The following is an 18,899-nucleotide window of genomic DNA, read 5'->3' as shown; positions in this document are numbered from 1 at the left end:
CAGAGACAAACCCATGTCCAAGTAACACTTTCAAAAAGTAAATTTCATCATTTCACCCCTTACTATTCCTACCTCCTGTGGCTCCTGGCACTCTTACCCTTGTCACTGACGCCCAGTCTCTCCTCCATCCTGTTGCCTCTGCCCACTCGGCATCTGTGCCAACACAGACCTGCTTTAGGACCTTGGAATGGGCGGTTTCATCTGCCGAGAAAGTTCTTTCCTCAGATTTTCTCACATTCTACTCCCAAATATCATCTACCAATTTGCTCAAATGTTACCCGAGAGAGGCCTTTCAGGATCATCCTATCTTCACATTCCTCCAGACTCATTACTTTCATTAAGTTCCACTTCCTTACCCTGAATTATTTTACTTCAAAGCACATTATATACTAATCCAGATAATTCATGAGGTTTCTGCCCTCTCCCATTAGAATGCAAGTCCTCTGTGAACAGAGGCACATTTAGATATTCAGTCTAGATTGAGTATTTAGTTGACACAAGTAAGTGATGGCATAAGATTTTTATAAGGAATATTACATTATTTTTATAATTTGTATAAATGCATGTACTATTGTAGAGAAATGTTAAAGCACCATTTTTAAATGGAAAGAAAAGTTTCAAAATCCCAAAGAGAAACTTTTACTTTCTATAGAAATATGCACACATGTAGACATGCAAACAGGAAATGATCTGAAAGAATAGAGCTTGTCTCTGAACGGCAGGGTTACAAGTCGTGCTTATTCTGGGTATAATTTCATAGCTGTTTTACAAAAGGTATATTATTGTACTATGAAAAATGACAAAGCATTAGAGTTGATTTTAAAAAGCAAATAAAACAAGCTAGTATAAAAATGCAAGCAATAAATTTAGAACAGAATACTACTACCACCACTATTACATAATGGTAATTTCTTTGTATCATAGTACATACAACACTGCCAAGTGAGATCCCTATCTGCCTACCTAGAACAATGAAACAATCAAAATATGACAGTACACATTTTCAGCTTTGAATAATAAAGCACAATGCCACTCTCCTAGGCAGGGTAGGCTCTCAGCGCTCTGACAACCAAGAAAATAAAACGTTCAAGAGTTTATAATCTCACTTCATCTGCTCCCAGTTATCACAATGCCAAATTAAAAATATTTCATTCCTTGTCATTAGCAAGTTGCAATAAAAAATGAGGATTTTCCACTAAGGTATTATCCACACTTTGTATAAATTTTAATAGCGAGTAATGCCGAGCACTGTCACATGCATCATGTGGCAATTACATGAAGCCAATATTTGTGAAAGGCATTTTCTTGACATTTCCTGCTTTGCCATTTATATTACTTATCAAGAACAACATAGAGAAGGCATGGTATTTAAAAACACACTGTCTTCATGAAGCCAAAGTTGTATTTCAATTTAAAGACTGATTTTTTATTTAATCACAAAAATATACATTATTTTGGCTGGATGTGTAAAAGGAAGTAGAAGGAGGTGCAAAATAGTTCTTTCCTCATCTACCATAACTAGAAATCGTCTCAAGTTTATAAATCAAGAAATAATGCTAAGGCAGTATTTTGATATATGCACAGAAATGCCAGAAGAAACAGCGTAAAATAAGACTAAAACAGTGTTAGTTAAGAAAAGTGTCTCAGGAATAGTCTAAGACCTGTTAAATGCCCCTTCAGCCCCCTATGGCACAGTGGTACTTATTTTAAGAGGGGAAGAAAGATCTGTGCTATGTCTGCCGTCCCCACAAAACTGTATGCGCTCTTTGAGCCAAAGACCATGTCGTCTCTCATTTACTGTCTAGCACAGTGTCTGAACTCTTGTTCCTTTTCCCTTCATGCAGTCTTCCCTTTATAACAAGTAATTACACAACCCCAGTAAGACTTATTTCATATCCCAAATTATGTTTCTAGGCAAACTGGGGAAAAGCTTTTATTTCATGTATGAATGCATGGATATATGTATTCATTTCTAGTGAGATAACACTTTACAACACACTTTAGCAACTGTGTATTACCAGAATGCATCTACCACCAACCAATATATTCCCTCTACCCATCCCCTCCCTCCACCTTCCCTTTTGGTAACCACCATTCTGTCCAACCCACTTTTTATATATAAATGGGAGCGCACACAATATCTTGCACTTAGTTATTACCTAATGCATTTTGGAGCTGTTTCCCAATCAGTACATTTAAAGTGTTCATGCAAAAGTAAATATGGGACTATATCAAACTGAAAGGCTTCTGCATGGCAGAAGAAACTATCACTAACACAAAAAGACACCTACGTGAATGAGAGAAAATATGTGCACATCATACATCTGACAAAGGGCTGAAAGTCAAGACATATAAAGAACTCACACAACTCAACAAAAAGAGGACATAGAGATGGCCAACAGGCACATGAAAAAAATGTCCATCATCACTTATTGTCAGTGAAATGCAAACCAAAAACACAATGTAAAACCATCTTATACCTCTAAGAATGACCTGTATCAAAAAGACCAGAACAAGGAGGTGTGGAGAAAAAGGAACCCTCTTCACACTGTTGGTGAGAATGTCCCTATGAGAAACAGTATGGGGATTGCTCAAAATATTTAAAATAGATCTACCTCATGACCCAACAATTCTACTCCTAGGTGTCTACCTAAAGAATGGAAAAAACACTAACTTGAAGGGACACACACACGGACACACACACGTACGTCCACTGCAGCGCTATTTACGATAGCCAAGTAATAAAAAGAACCTAAGTGCTCCAGGACAGAGGAGTAGATTAGAAAACTTCTGAATATGACTCAGTTACTAAAAATAGATAACTCTTGTCATTTATGACAACATTGACAAAACTGGAGGGGATAATGCTAAGGAAAATTAGTCAAGAGGAGAAAGCAGGAGAAAGCAGTGGTTGAGTGCTGGGCTGAGAGGCTGCCCACAGCCTCGCAGCGCCGGTTTGTTCCCAGGCCGCTGGCGAGGGTCCCACAAAAAAAAAAAAAAAAAAGAGGAGAAAGCAAAATACTGCATGGTTTTACTTATACGTGGAATATAGAGAAACAAAACAAAGGATCAGACAAAACCAAATGAATGACAAGCTCTAGAAATCTGTCTGTGAAACTAAGGTGACAAAAGGGGAGAGTGGAAAACACAATGAAGAAGGGGCTCAAAGCATTATAGTGGAAGACTGAGTGGTGTTGGGTATGGTATAGTAACATGCATCTGAAGGAGGTGTAATTCTAAGTCTCAGACTCACATATAGTGTTATAAACCCCAATAAATGTTACTTCAATAAAAAATTCAAAGTATATATGGAGACCCTTTAAAATTATTTTAAGTGGTCTCATTATTTTTGACAATTGTATAATACTCCACTGTATGGATGAATCACACTTAAGCAATAAGTACACTATTAATGGAACTGGGCTTTATTTTTTACCTTTCTGCTGATTAAGACACTGCAACCACTAAACTTGCGTAGGCCATGGTCTGTGCGCCATGCAGGACCCTCGCCAGTGGTCGGGGATCGAACTGGCACTGCAGAAGCTGCAGGCAGCTTCACAGCCCAGCGCTCAACCATGGCACCACCAGGGGAGACCCCATTTATTCATCCTTGTACCCCCTATGCTTAGCACTGTACTTGACACATAATAGCCACTCAAATTTATAGAAAAACAGACTTAATATAAATGACTTAAACTTTTATTTTGTGTTGATGCTCTCTTTTCAAGAAATAAGTCACGTTATTTTCCTGAGTGTAAATGTACATGGACCTATGTTTTCTTGCTATCAGTTGTGTTAGCATTTCTGGTATATCTGGACTTCAGTGTATTTTATCAGAACTCTGGTTAGGAAATGAAATATCCTTGTTTTAAGGGAATATTATTTTCCTCTTACTTTACAACAGTTGCTATTATCCTTTTTACCTATTTTCCACTGAGATGGAAAAAAAACACATCCAATAAGTTACCATTGTTTCAATAAAGTTAGAAGTCTGATTATATAAATTTATTGCAGGCTAATCTGAGGTATACTTGCAACCTTAGCACACTGAAGGGGTACAGTTGAGTTAATTATCAAAGACATCCCTGAGTAGAAACAGAACCCTACATTATGCATCTGGCAAGATGCCCTGATCAACTCAACAGAAACCTTACTTGAAATAAAGTATGGGTTCAACACCCTAAAACAGTCTATATTTTCTACTACACTGCCAAGTGTAGTAGGTTTTGTGTTTTCTGTTAAGCTGGGGGATTGATTCTTATAAAACACATATACCTGAAGATGGAAATTTTCTAATCATCTAGAATTTTCCATTCATATTGCTTTATTACAGCAAGTATGAACTGCTAATATGGTCTTCAACACCACAAAGGTATCTCTTATTCAAATGAACGAGTTACCAATTATTTTCTAGAGTATTTTCAAATCAATGAAAACAGACACCATAAAAATCCAGAATAATGTGCTCTTGACTTACATAACTAATGTTGTGGTCAACACTAGCTCTTTAACTTGAAGGCCAACAGCTTTCATGTTGATCATCAGGGGAAAACTCATTTTGTTATGAGTTTATCTTCTGCCTAAGGCCAATTAGCATCTCGGTTCTACCCATTTAACACCCTCATCCAAGATGCAAGCAAATATTCCAGGGACCTTAAATCAAGGGTCCAATACTATCTGGAGAGAGTTACAACCCACCTTGAGGATGGGTGTACACTAACCCTAGCAGAAAACCAGTAAGTGCCTAATGTTCCATCAACCAACTCCTCACCTGAATCCAGGGGATGCCAAGATGAATAAGACACCAAGACGAATAAGCACTCCCTCCCCTGTACTAGGGTCTAGTGATTGTCTTTTACCTTCTATCAGTGACTCTATCTTGAGCCAAAGTAACAGCCAAAAAAGATTCCTTAAATGGGCCACAATGTCACCCATTCTGGAATAAAGTATATCTGGTTCAACTGACATACACATTCAAATATATTCTGACGAATCATAGTTCAGAAGGGTGGTGGCCAGGATGGCGGGGGTGGGAGAGGAAGAAAAGCAGTTTTGGAGTCAGTTAGAGAGACCTACGTTCAAATTTCACTCCTGGAATTTACTACTCTCATGACTTGGGGTAAACTATTCACCAATAGGATGGTATCACTGTCCTTCCCACCCACTGGGTCTGAGTGACTGGAGGGTGCTACTGGCAATTAGTGCGTCAGTCATGATGCCAATGTCCTGCAAAGGACAGGACTGGCCCGCTCAACAAAGAATAGTTATGCCCATGATACGAACAGTGTCTACCACCCTCAGTTTCCTCAGTTGTCAGAGGGTGGCAAGTGTGCTGTAGGATAAATGGAAGTTACCAGGTTTTTTCCATCCTCCTGACATTAGCATCAGTGATCGACACTTGTGGGCTTACACGCGTGCCTGGTGGCAGCACCTGGAGTGTGGTGTGGGCGTGTGTGAGTGGGTACACCTGAGCCGAGAGACTGCGCGTACAAAGGTGGCATCACAGGACACGTGGCGGCAGAGGCCCGTGTGGCGGGGTGCAGTAGAGGCCAGTGAAGAGACCACTAGAGAACTCCAAAGAGCCCAGAAAAAGTGAAGATTCCCCTGGGGCTAGGAGGTCCATCAGCCTCTCCCCACCCCCACCTGGTTCCCTCACTAGAATGGTGTAGAAGATCATTAAAAGCCTGAAAAAGCCACCAAGGGCTCCAGGACTCCTCCTTTACCCATCTGCCTGGATCATAGAAAACCTGCTCTGTGCCTTGCTGGCACCACATACGCCAACCTTCCAGACGGTGGGTGAGGTTTAAATGAGATGCTGCAAGTAAAAGCACCTAACCCAGGAGTAAGTGCGGTCAACTCTGGAAAAATGCTGTTCTCCCTTTTCTAGCCCCCTGGAGTTGCAAATGTCACATGGAGGTCATTTTAAACAGGTTCATCATTTTGACAGAGCAGAGAAACAAAGCTAGGAAATCATTTTTCTCAAAGCAGAGAAAATTAGAAGGCAGGTAACCGCCAAAATTCATGTTTAGCAAATATTAGCTGTTTAACAAACTTGTAAAAGTTCTCTGAATTCTAAACAGAGAGCCGCTCTGTCTAGAGATATGATCCAGCTCCAACCTAACTTACTGCCTCTTTCACTGTCCCACTAAAGTAATGTTCCCCCAACAGACCAAAAGCCCTGCGGGACTGTTCAGCCTAGAAGACCCCTTACCTATTTCTGTCTTCCTGGTTAAGTTCTGTACCTATTGAGATTCCACCAATGCCTTACAAAAGATAAAGCCAACTGTACCCAGGAGCCCTCTCTGTTCTGATGACTTCTAATAAGTCGGATCCTAACTTGCTCTTAAATTGGGCTGAACATTGCAGCAGTGATTCTCAAACACTCAGATCCACAGTGTTCCTAAGTTTTCTATCAAAACTTCAGTTGCAGTTTTATTTCTTTGCAATCTAAAATAAGTTAACACAAGCACTTCCTGGATCTGATCACCCAGCTGTAAGTACTGAAAGGAGGTTCGAGTGCCCACACCTCAGCTTGAATACGCAAGCGATGAAGCTAACAGGCTGTCTTTAATTGCTGAGGTTTAATGAGATTTGAACAGCAGCAAACTCTAATACATAAATGTTTTTACACCAAACCACAAGTAACTTCTAGTACACCATAAAAGCAAAGATTTTCCTATGATTCTGAGAAAACCTAAATCACAGCACCATAGAGAGTGGTATAGAGACAAGTAGCCCACAGAGACCCTATGGTACTATGTCAGTCAGTACCATTCTTGTTTTCTGAGTAGCCAAAAAGTGTTGGCAGGATTATGTTGCAAATTTGACTCACTGGTATTGTGTTTGTTTTTGTGTTTAATCTTTTAATTATCTCCTTACGGTATTGTTAAGAAATTCTTAAGGAATTTATGCCTGTTTATGCACATGCATAAATTCACATGTTTATGAATTCATATGTTTATGCACATGCATAAATTCACACAAATCCACTTTGGGAGTTCAGAGGAAAAGACAGACGTAAGTCTGGGAGACTTTCGTTTTGAGTACACAGAAAAACCAGAATGCAGACATTAATCCTTAATGTATGAGGCCTCCAAGTTACAGGCTCAGTGACATGTTCACTGACTAAAAAGTAGTTATTAGACTTTGGCATTAACTTTTTTTTTTTTAAGAAGAAAGACACTGATAATATAGGTTTGTCTAAATTCAAGTATAACATTTTTCCAAGTGCTTCCTTTAGAGAAAGGACTCCTTTCTCAGTCATCTGTACAACCCTGTAACACCAAGCACTGTTCTGCCTGAGGACACCAAAATACCTAAAATCACCAGTATTAAGAGTGAACCCTGCTTCCATTAAAGCTAACTTCTTACTGCCTTCAAAAATACTTTTAATTTTTGAAATAAGATCACAGTGACAAATTGCAATTCTGTTTCCAACCTTGTTAACACCACAGTGTTGTGTTACTAGGACACTGGGAACTACTAAACATTTCCATGTTTCATTAAACTTTCAATATAGGCTTTGTGTGTGTTTATATCCTTGAAAAGAAAGATTTAAGCTCATTTAAAACTGCAAAACACCCACACAAAGGATTATCTGCTATTCCCTTCACATGTGGCAAGTTCCAAAAACAGGAGGACAAAATTAGTGCTCATAAAAGCACAATTAACATTTCCATTGTCAAAAAGTCACAGTCTGTGCCTATTGGCAGATGATGAAAATAGAGAAGTGTTGGACAGATAAGAGACTAATTGCTACAGTGGTTAGCTCCACATAGAAGAAATCAGATGTGAGAAGTGCTTAAAAAGCCAAAAATAGAGCAGTAATGATTTCAGGACAATTCTGATAGAAACCTGAAGTTGGTCCGCCTTCTCCTTTCTAACACTGACTCAAGGTTCCCACCTTTCCTGAGTCCACTTGTAATTTCTTTCAAATACTGCTCCCATATTATCCAAGACTGTTAGTGCTACAGAGATGGCAGGCACCACAGGCTATCTGCCCACACCAGCAGATAGGACATTCTGGTTGAGCCTTGTCAGGCTTCAAAACTATTTTTAACTGCAGTGTAACTCTGAATTTTAAATCCTCCCCTATCAGTGGGGGCAATAAACTTCCCCAGAGAACTATAGTAATTACAGTAGGCATTTTCTTGGAAAGATGGGGTACTTTATCAACAGATGGAAATGTTTCATAAGTAGGAAAAACTGAGGAGCACATAACCGACTGGATTCAAATTACAAACCTGAGCACTAAAGCCAACAGTCACAGTTACAGTTGTTTCCTGCTCATTTTTCTTAGAAGTCCTCCACAAAGTCTTTTAAATCCCAAGTAAACATAGCTTTCTGGGGCGCCTCCCCCCCCCCATCTTTTGGGTTACACACTCACTCCTCCAGCACAGTTTGGAGAAGGGAGAGTAAGCCTCTCATCCAAACTTTAAAAGATCGAGTTGCATTTCGCTGACTACTCTCCCTTCCTTCAGGAGGGATGAAAAGTCTCAGGAACGGGCATTTTAATGAGACATTTTAAAGTAATGGATTTTACGGCAGGTGGGGGAAGGAGAAAAGATCACGGGGCACTACTGAAACCCTGACAGCTCCAGTCCTGGTTTCTAGCATCTGCCCGGGACTTTGAGGGAGATGATTCCGAGGAGAGACGGAAGGAAGGGCGGGCAGCATGCTTTAAATGTCCACGCAGGGGTAAATAAATCGAACAAGGTTTTCATATTTTAAGGTCTTGGGAACTCCGCATTGCAATTCGTTAAAAAAAAAAAAAATCATTTTAAGAAACATAAACAAGAAGGTCAGATACCAGCCGAGAGGGTGGCGCTCCAAAGCACTACCTTTCCCACACCGGTCATTTTCGGATCGCGCCGCCTTTGCGCGGCTGAGCGCCCGACGCGGCCGGCTCCCGACTGTCCCATCACGGCCAACGGGACGCCGGGGCCTCGCCTCGGCCGCGGGACGCGGGGAGCAGACGCGCGGTGGCAACGGAGCCGGATCCCGCCCGCGCACCCGGAGCGGGCAGGGGAGCGCGCCCCGCCGCGGGCCCCCCACTTCACCCAGACTTCACGAGTCAAGACGAGCGGCACGGGAACTCGGCGAGGAGGAAACTTTAGCAATGGAGGAAGAACAGAAAGTGGCAAACGGCGCGCGGCCGAGTCCGACAGCGGGTCTCCGGCGAAAGCCCGCGACCCGCGCGTCGGCACCGGGCCCCCCGCGCCCCCCACGGCTCCCACCTGGCAGCGGCCCGGGCCGGAGCGGGCGGCTGGCTGGTGCTGGGCCTCTCCTCCTCTTCCTCTTCCTTGTCCCGGGAAGGGCTTCGGGGAGCGAAGAACCGGGAGAAACTGTGCCAAGGGGCGCCGCCCCTCCTGCGAGCGCCGGACATCTCCCCTGCAGCCGGCTGCGCGTCGCGCTGTGTTGGGAGAAGAGCCGAGGCGATGTCCCGCGCCCAGAGCCCGGCCCGGCGCCGCGGGACCCGGCGAGGGCAGGACCGACTCTGCGCGGGCCACTGGCGCTGCTCAGTCCATCCCGGGCCGGGGAGGCGCCGAGCGACGCGCTCCCCGCGCGCGGCTCCAAGCGCGGCGCGGCGGCTCCTCCTCCCGCCCCCGCCGGCCCGCCCCGGGGAGGAGCCTGAGGCCGCGGGCCCGCCCCGGGGAGGAGCCTGAGGCCGCGGGTCAGCCCGGAGCCCGGCTGCTGTCCTCCGGGTTGCAGGGTCGTGACCCGGAGGTGGGAACGCTCTGCCCGAGTTCCTGGAATCCGGGATTGTCGCTCAAACTGATTCAAGTTGCAGTCTGTTTGCGCTCAGTTCTTGCTTTTTATTACTGATTTGTTTTCTCTCCTACAATCAGTGCACGGTTTTCCGTCTTGGGGGAGAGGTTTGTTAACTAAAGTTTGTGAAAATACCTGGTGAGCTGCAGCACCAGAGCGCTCTGGGCCCCTTTTCAACTTACAGCTACTCTGAAAGCAGTTTCCATGGGGACTGCAAAAGATTAGGTTGCCCCAAGGCTGAATCTCAGCAGTGAAGGGAAGCCACAGGTGCCTGTCTGGCCTGTCAACTCATTTCTTGTTGGACTCGCTTGAATGTGGAGTAACTTTTCCTAACACGGAAGTGCTTTAAATTTTTCACATCGTAGTTATGTTACTACTCTGCGACACTGATCAAAAGCAAGTGTGATTCAAACTTGTAAAAGCTGACTATGTGGTAGTTGTTACACAGACATCACTGAAATGTAGAAACCAGAGTCCTGAAAATCTGCTTTAAAATGTTTACAGATTGTATGTAGGGACAAGAATGGGGCACTGAGCAGGTTTTCTGATCCAGCAGACCGGGTAAAGGAGGAGTCAGAGTCCTCAGTGGCTTTTGCAGGTCTTTCATTTAGACTTACCAGGCATATGGCAGGCAGGGGTGCTGGGGGGGCCGGGAGGCTGGCAGTCCTCCCAGCCCCCAGCAAATCCTCACTCTATCTGGGCTCTCTGGCGTTTTCTCTGCTTCTCTTCTTCTTTAGGTTTCTGCTTGTTTTTGGCTTCTGCTGGCGTCCCCGTGACGTTGCCCTTAAAAGCCCAGTCTTAGCCCAGGTGAATCCCATCTACCTCTGCCCACACCCCACTCCAGGTGCCCGCCATCAGGCATGCATTTGGAACCACAGGGTTCCGTCATCTATCCTAATGGCAGGAGGGCAGAAAAGCCTGATACTTTTTACCTTACCCTACACTGTAGTACCGATGTTTGGTTAAAAAAAATCAACATACATAAAACTATACATAATTGTATACAACTTGAAAAATGTACTCATGAAACCATCATCACAATCTATGAAATAGATCTATCCCCCTCCAAAAAGATCCTTCTGCACTATTATTTTGTGACAAGAGCTATTAACATAAGAGCTGCATTCCTAGCAAGATTTTAAATATACAATACAGTGTTTTTATGTATAAACACTATGCTGCTCAGTAAATCTCTATGACTATTTCATGTGGCATAACTGAAATTTTACACCTTTGACTAATAAATACCTCCTTGCTTTCACCAACCCCCATCTTCTGGCAACTACCATTCCACTCTGCTTCTATGGATTTGATTATTTTTGATTCATTCATGTAAGTGATAACATGTAGTGTGTGTCCTTTTTGTGTTTGGCTTATTTCATTCATACATTACTATGGATTTTTAGTTTTCTATATTCTATTGGCTAGTAGGGAAAACACGAAGCCCATTCACCCCAGGTGTTTTTTTTTTTTTTTAAAAGATTTATTTATTTTTATACAAGAGCTGGGGTAAGGCCAGAGGCCAAGGAGGGTGAGAGAATTTACCAGAGACAGAGAGGGGAGCTGAACAGGCAGATGACCTAAATACACTGCTGAGGGGAGCAGCATGCGCGACAGGAGAGGTCTGTCATGCCGTGTGGGAATCTCCCTGGCTGGGCGGGAATCGAACCCGTGCTGCAGAGGCTGTGCACAGCTTCACCTCGCTGCGCTCAACCCGCCACACCACCAGCAAGGCCCACCCCACGTGCTTTGATTTGTTGGTTTGCATTATAGCCATATTGCCTGAGTGGGTATAGAAATCAGAAGTGATGCGGCATAATAGTTTACTAAAAAAAAATACAAATGTGATAAAAATGAAATATCCAAGGCAGTTTTGATTTGAAAGGAAGGAAAATGCCTTTGTGTAATACCCCCTAGCTTGGAGTAATATCCTCTGACCCCTCAGTTTTGGGGTGCTGGTAGAGCAGGTTGTTTATAGATTGGATGTCTTAAGGCCCAGGTCATTTCAGCACCAGCTGATGGCTGTTACCATCCTTGTAACCCACAACTGCCTCCCAGAAGCACTGCAGCAGTTAGGCACTCACCCTAATTTGTTTTGGCTTGAGTTAACCATTAAAGTTAAATCTACCCAGTTGCTTTCAACTAGGTGTAGACTATACCTCAAGATTAGCCAGCACTTCATCTTTTGCAAATCTTTCCTCCTCTGTGAAGAGGAAAGAGCTAAAATAAATACATGAAAACAATGCTCCTACTTCTAACCTTATAATTTTAGGGGAGAATCTCCATTAAAGAGCTACTTACCAAAGCCCAGAGAATATCAAAAAGAGTATGAAGTAAATTGTTCCCTCCAGTTAGCAGACCCAGTGAATGATTTATCTTTCAGAGGAAGTTAAATGATTACCACGTGTGTCTTGGACTTTGCGTGTTGAAAGTAGGCCTTGCACCATAATGCCTACTCAGAAGGTAAAATGTTCAGAAGTTTTTCTGGGGATGAAAGCAGATGGGAAAGATTTACTACTGAATTATGTTTTTAATAACATTTAAGAATTTCTCTTAAAAGAACTGTCAAGAAAAATGTGATACTCTTGGTATTTCTTCAAGAATCACTATCCCCAATAAATGAGGAGGCATCAAAATCATATGTAAAGTCCTTCATGTTGAGATTTTCTAGTGTTTGTAGTGGTAGTGTTAGTAAATAATGCCACTGTTCAGGGCCTCCCCAATAATGCAGTGGGTTGAGCGTAGTGCTGTGAGCTGTCCGTAGCCTCTGCAGTGCGGGTTCGATTCCTGGCCAGCTGGGGAAATACCCACATGGTGGGGCAGACCTCTCCTGCCTCGCCTGCTGCTTCCCTCAGCAGTGCTTTTGGTCTGTTTGACTGTTCTGTTCCTCACTCTGTCTCTGGTGAACCCTCTCACCCTCCCGCGCCTCTGGCCTGTACCCCAGCTCTTGTATAAATAAAATAAATCTTTAAAAAAAAATAATGCCACTGTTCAGCTACAATTCTATTAATGGGCCACTTGCAAAAGTAAAAGATAATGAAAGTGTTATTATTAAGGGCTCCTAAAGTGAACAGATAGGCAAATACAAGCCCATGATATATTTTTCACAAAAGCAACTACAGTCAATATCTAATAATAATCTCGACTCCATGATAGCATAAAACACTTCAATGGATTGTAAATACTAATAATGTTCTGCCTCCATCACAGCAAACTTTGTCCATGAAAAATTAGTTTGAAATCATAAATCACCCCTGAATTTTCATTTACTTTTGTAGTATTTAGATTTTTTTTAAAGTTATCCTATATTCTTATATTCTGCACTCATAATAACAATTTTCTAAATACTAAATCCTAAGATTTCATTAGGAAGTCTTGTAAAAATGTCTAATTTTAGAGTTGTGAGCATCTGGAGATGCTACCTTAGCACAGTTTTGTCTTCATTCATTCACACAGTTGTTCCACACACATTTGTGAATATATGGAGTAGAAGTGTATTTATTGTGAAAGTGATGAAGCTACAACTCAGGGCCCTTCATTAGGGGTATTTTGGGATCTGCTGAGAATTTGACTTGGGAATACATCTAGTTTGGATTTAGTGGGATATAGGTATGTTGCTGTCAGCCTTTCCAAAATAGTTTATTGCTTAGATTCCAATTTGTCCATATTGTAATTCACCAAGCATTACATCAAGATGCAGGATCAGAAGTCCTATCAAGACATAAACTGATATCTTAAGACCTTGACCATGAAAATATGTGGGGAGCAGAGAGAGATGAAACAAGAGCTAAAATGTGCACCACCAAAAGGGGATTTGCAGAAAATTATTCTTGGCACTGAAAACAACAATTTAAGAAAAAGAATACCTTCTAATTGATACAACTTCTTTAATAGCAGTAATATGCCCAATAATGCAGTAGATACAGTTTTATAACTAAATATACCACACTTTTAAAAATGAAAATCATGTAAAATAGAATTCAATATATAGAATTCTTATTTGTAGGGCAATACCAGAAGCAGTTTTGCATATTTACAGTCCTTCTATCAATAAAGATATTTAACCAAATTAAGGAAAGACTGAATTTTCTTTCAATTATATGTATAGAAAATTATTGTCATATGAAAGGTTATTAAAAAATGAACCAAAAAATTGTACCAAAATGAACAATGATATAAAATATATAATAAATTATATTAAAAAATAAGAAAAAAGGGTCCTCCCTGGTGGTGCAAGGGGTTAAGATGCAACCTATGAAGCTATCTGCAACCACTGCAGCACGAATTCGATCCCTCGCAGGCCAGGGAGCAACCCACATGGCGCAGCAGACCTCTCGTGACTCGCTCCCTGCTCCCCTCAGCAGTGTACTTTGGTCAATCTGCCTGTTCTGTTCCCTACTCTGTCTCTGGTGAATTCTCTCATCTCCCCACACCGCTGGCCTGTACCCCAGCTCTTGTCTTGTATGCATAAATAAATAAATCTTTAAAAAAAAGTATTATAGACAATACCAGCAGTTAATGGAAAAAGACTGTTTTCTTAGACTTTTGATGTTTGTAATTTGTATGATTTATTTTTATTCATCTTTGTATTTAACTTTTATTATTTTTAAAAATCACTTTTCTTTAAAGAGGAGTTCCCCAAATTGCAAAAATTCTCAGATAGCTCCAAATATGGACCTGTCCCTGAGTGTCCACTCTGTCAGATACATGCTCATTTTTGGAGATAAAATGATGAATAAGATCTAGAGCCACCTTAAAGGTGCAATTTTGGTGGAAACATGAACAAAGAGGGTACAACAGGTAAAATCTTTCTATGGGCATATATATATTTTATATATACATTATATATACATGTCTAGAAAATTTTAGGCTGTGACTATGCTCTCGTCTATTCTACCTCCTCTGATCACAATGACTTCCACAAAAAACCTGCAATTCAATAGCTTATTTGATACATGAGAAAATTGAAATTCCCCCTTTACCAGAATTACCATTCTCAAAGCATAACCGTAAGAATACATTGAAAATGTAGACCTCCAAAACTTTTTAAAAAGGATGTGAGTGTAGTGAGTGCTAAGCTTTTCTTTCTGAAAAGTCCACCAGAGGGATAAACTTCTGTATGTATCTTTGCAGTACTTACTATGTAGCAGGTGGCCCAGGAATATTAAGACAGCTGTCAACATCAAGGAAAGCACTAGTCCATGAAAAGCGAGCAGATGGATTGGGATACTTGACGAGCTGCCTCCTAGAATAATGGCTGTGCGTGGCCAAATGAGGCAATGACATGCTGCCCAGGGCAGCAAAAAGCTATTACTTGGATATAAGAGCTCAATTAGGAGATGGGGCAGGGGGATATCCTCCCCTTTCCTTTGTTTGTATAACTCAAGTTTTCATTAAAAACCACCACAGCAATAAGAAGGGGCAAAGGAGGGGGGATGTTAGCATTTCTCATTCTGTTACATTCTGATTATCATGGTTTGCAACACTAGAAAATGCCTCAGTCTTGCTGCTTCAATGAGAGCAGATGGTGAAATTTTTAAGTAATTGGTTATTCAGAGTCCATGGGATGCATGAAATTTTATTGTATTGTTTGTCTGTTTTTTGTGTGCAGGATATGGCGATTCAAATTTTTCAAACACACATTTTTTAATGCTCAAATTCAGATGTGTTAGCTTGACCTACATGGCATTTATTCTTTTCTTCCCTTGATAAGATGACACTTATAAAGAGAAATGAATTTTTTACCAAAATATTAACAATTGTATATTGACTTCTCAAACAGTGTAATATTTGCTTCATTTGTTTATACCATATCATTATATTCTAAAAAGTATATAAATAGTATTTCTTTGGCAAACAGATTCTAATATGCATTCCAAAATACTTATTCATGCCAATTCAGTTTTGATTTGTCTTTTGAGTCAAATGTTATCTAAAATATAAAGTCACATGTCAGTTATTAACTCATTAATGTGGCTTCATAAGCATGACACATATGATAGCTCAGACTAATTTGTTACTATATGAGAAACTCAGTTCCTATATTGTTTTCCCAAAATATTTCATTTGAGTACATAAGTTATGCACTATATTATGCATTTCTAATACATAGTTTTTAGTAATCATGTTCTATAAAATTCATACATTTCTGTACTGCACTGTTTTAGTTTTGATTATAAATTTCATTAGGACTTCATGAAACAGAACTTGAGAGTATAAAGGTAATTGGCCAGTGAATTGGCTTTCTTTTTTACTTATGTTGATGCTTTAGAACATACATGTTCCAGAAGACTGAGTTCTCTTACTGTGGACACATTGTTCCTAGTTTGATTTGTTGGAAATGGTTTAAAAACAAGGCATAGAGGCAGCTGTTATTGTGAGCAAATGTTTTGGTTAGAGAAAGCAAGCAGCTGGAAAAGATACAATGCTGTCATATAAGATGAATCACAGTTTTCACATGGGGATTTTACCTAATCTAAAATTGAGATTAGTATTATTTTCTCTTACATGAGTTTTCTTTGCATAGGATGGAACGGAAGCCCATCCACTTTGCTATAATCTGTGATGATGAAGTACTGAATATAGTGAATATAAACTTGGCACACTTATCTATGCCTGTTACAAAATAATAGTATCATTAACTCCCAGAAAACTTAATTTTAAAATATTGCTAAATATAGTAACTAGACAATTCCATAAATCTTAAAACCAAGTGTTACCTTAGTGAATATAATTTTTATTTTTTAGAAAGGTGCCAAGTATATATCTCAATGATCTCACTTCCATTTTGAAAGATATATAAAAATTCATCAAATTATATTTTAAGTGATTTTTAAAATAATGAACAAAAGTACCCTCGTCAAATACATCCATCATTATCTATCAGAACAATGGAATGCATTCTTCATCTCTTTTAGTCAATTTTCCCAAAAAAGGGGGAAAATAGAAGACAAGATTTCTTTTCTAGATTTGTCCTTTACTACACCCTAAGAAAATTACTCCACATTTTTATATTTCATGAATGAGGCTAAGGATATCTAAATGTTTTGTTTTTTGTTTTTGATTTTTGCATACTACCAACATAGAAAGACAACCAGCACTATTTAATATACTTAAGACACATTTTCATGATTATTCTAACTTTGAAAATTACTGGAAAGGATATTCATTATTTGACTAACAGAAGACATTAATTCTTATGCTGTTCTGTTATGATCAGTTTTGATTAGATACTTCACAAGCACTATGTAAAACAAAATATATTTTTCATAAACCTTCAATAGGAATATTTTGATTTAAATATCAAAGTAAAACAATAGTTCTCATAATTGATTTCATGTTAACAACCATTCTTAAATTTCATTCATTTCTATATTTCATTTTACTTTTCTTTCAAGTTCCCAAGAAAGCACTTTTTTAAAAGTTAAATCCAAAAGGGCAGGTTTATTGTAAAAGGTAGAGAAGAGTAAGGGACACTTGCACAGACACAAGTGGGCAGAAAGAGCTGCCCCTGAGACAGGTTTGCTAAAAGAGAGGCCTTCGTTGTTGCAGGCGGGCAGCTCTGGGATGAGAGCTGCCTCTGCTGCGCAGACACCTGCACAGACACAGGGAGACAGGGGTCAGCTCCAAATAAGCACGCTTAGGACAATCAATTTCCATTATAAGTCATTTGCTTTGCTTCTCATACAGGTAAATATATTGACACAGTACCCTGAATTATCAAGTCCAGTTGACAATTAAATGAAGAGACTGTTGTAATAAAATCTCACAGTTGGTATTAATTTTAAGTAACTAAAAAAGGATTATCCCACTTCCATCTGAATCCAAAGGAACTCCACTTCACATGATCAATCATTTACATCATCGAATGAAGTAGCTGACTACACTACAGTATATAATTTGTCTCTCTAAAAGTATCAACCACATGCAGCCTGAGGGAAACAGAAATGAGTTTATCTGATTTTCAATTGTTCTGACCGCTTAAGGAAATTTTGTAGATATATACTGGGGTTTCTATAGCTTAAATAAACTATCTAGTTTTCAAAAAAAAATGTATCTTTAAATAAAACTTAACAAGTAGGTATTGGTAAAACTCACCTTAGTAGTTAAAGAAGTAGTCAAAGAATACAAAACTTGTTTGAAACTAAAAAAAGCTATTAAACAGTCCACGTTTCAGAAGACCAAACAAAACAAAAACAAGAAATTGGAAAATTCTGAAAGATTTGAATGGAATTTGAAGATCACTGACCTATTCATTTTCATTCCTCTAGCATTAGCCTCTTTAAATGTGATCAGGAAAGTCAGGGAGGAATATATATTTTAAAAATTATATCCCAATCTATAAGGTTATTTCATAGTATTCCATTTGGTAAATAATGAATATTTCCTGGCCATATGTTTGGTGAATGGAATACATACTGTGATCTACTCTCAGTAAGATAAATCTCAGAGATGGAAACAACCAAGCCACAGCTACCATAAGACAGTGTGGTAAATATGAACAGTAGGTAGTATGTACATGGAAAAAGGAAGAAGGTGCCTAAATGTTATCACTTGGGCAGGCTGCACCTGGGCTCAATCATAGAGTTCACAAATCACAGCCCCAGGAGCGAGCATCAGAAAGTCTTCAAAATCAGAACCCCGTTAAAACACCTAGAGCAACAGGTTGATATTTGAAATAGCACAGTAGTCACATAGTGCTATCAATAGAAACACACACAACACTGGGCCAACAATAGATACATCATTAATATGTTTGTTGTCTGTTTTGGTGAGGAAATATTTCAATAAATATTTTTTGTGAATTGTGAATCACCAAATACTATGTGTAATACCAGGATATTCAAGGGCTTTGGTATGTTGCCATGAAACCACCTTTAAGTGAACTCTATGCTACATTCTTGAAAATAATTGCATAATTTAAAAGTCAGTGACAATGACAAGGTATAAGAAATATGCTAGTAGAGAAACTGCTGCCCTCATCCTTATGTGACCTAGATAATCTCAGTTTACACAACATCTAATTACTTGGAGGCAGGTTAAACAAGTAAGTCAAGCTGAAGAAGTCTCCTTACTAGTAACCAAATGTCTAATTTAAGACAAAAATCAAGTATATAAAAGAAGCAAACAAA

General features: G+C 39.9%; 1 protein-coding gene across 1 annotated transcript in view; it reads right to left on the bottom strand.

Annotated features, from left to right (window-relative positions):
* The window catches only part of CRYBG3 (crystallin beta-gamma domain containing 3), a gene marked incomplete at its 3' end in the record, with an annotated part of 99,686 nt that extends 90,269 nt beyond the window's left edge, over positions 1-9,417 (bottom strand). Inside the window, exon 1 of the mRNA XM_084231631.1 lies at positions 9,237-9,417. Coding sequence (XP_084087757.1) covers positions 9,237-9,385 — 149 coding nt within the window. The 5' untranslated portion in view covers positions 9,386-9,417. The remainder of the gene's footprint in view (positions 1-9,236) is intronic.
* Between the last annotated feature and the right edge of the window lie 9,482 nt (positions 9,418-18,899).

This window comes from Talpa europaea, assembly GCF_964194135.1.
Source record: "Talpa europaea genome assembly, chromosome: 4".
In the NCBI taxonomy this organism is placed as follows: Eukaryota; Metazoa; Chordata; class Mammalia; order Eulipotyphla; family Talpidae; genus Talpa; species Talpa europaea.
This window is presented reverse-complemented; position numbering and strand designations above follow the sequence as displayed.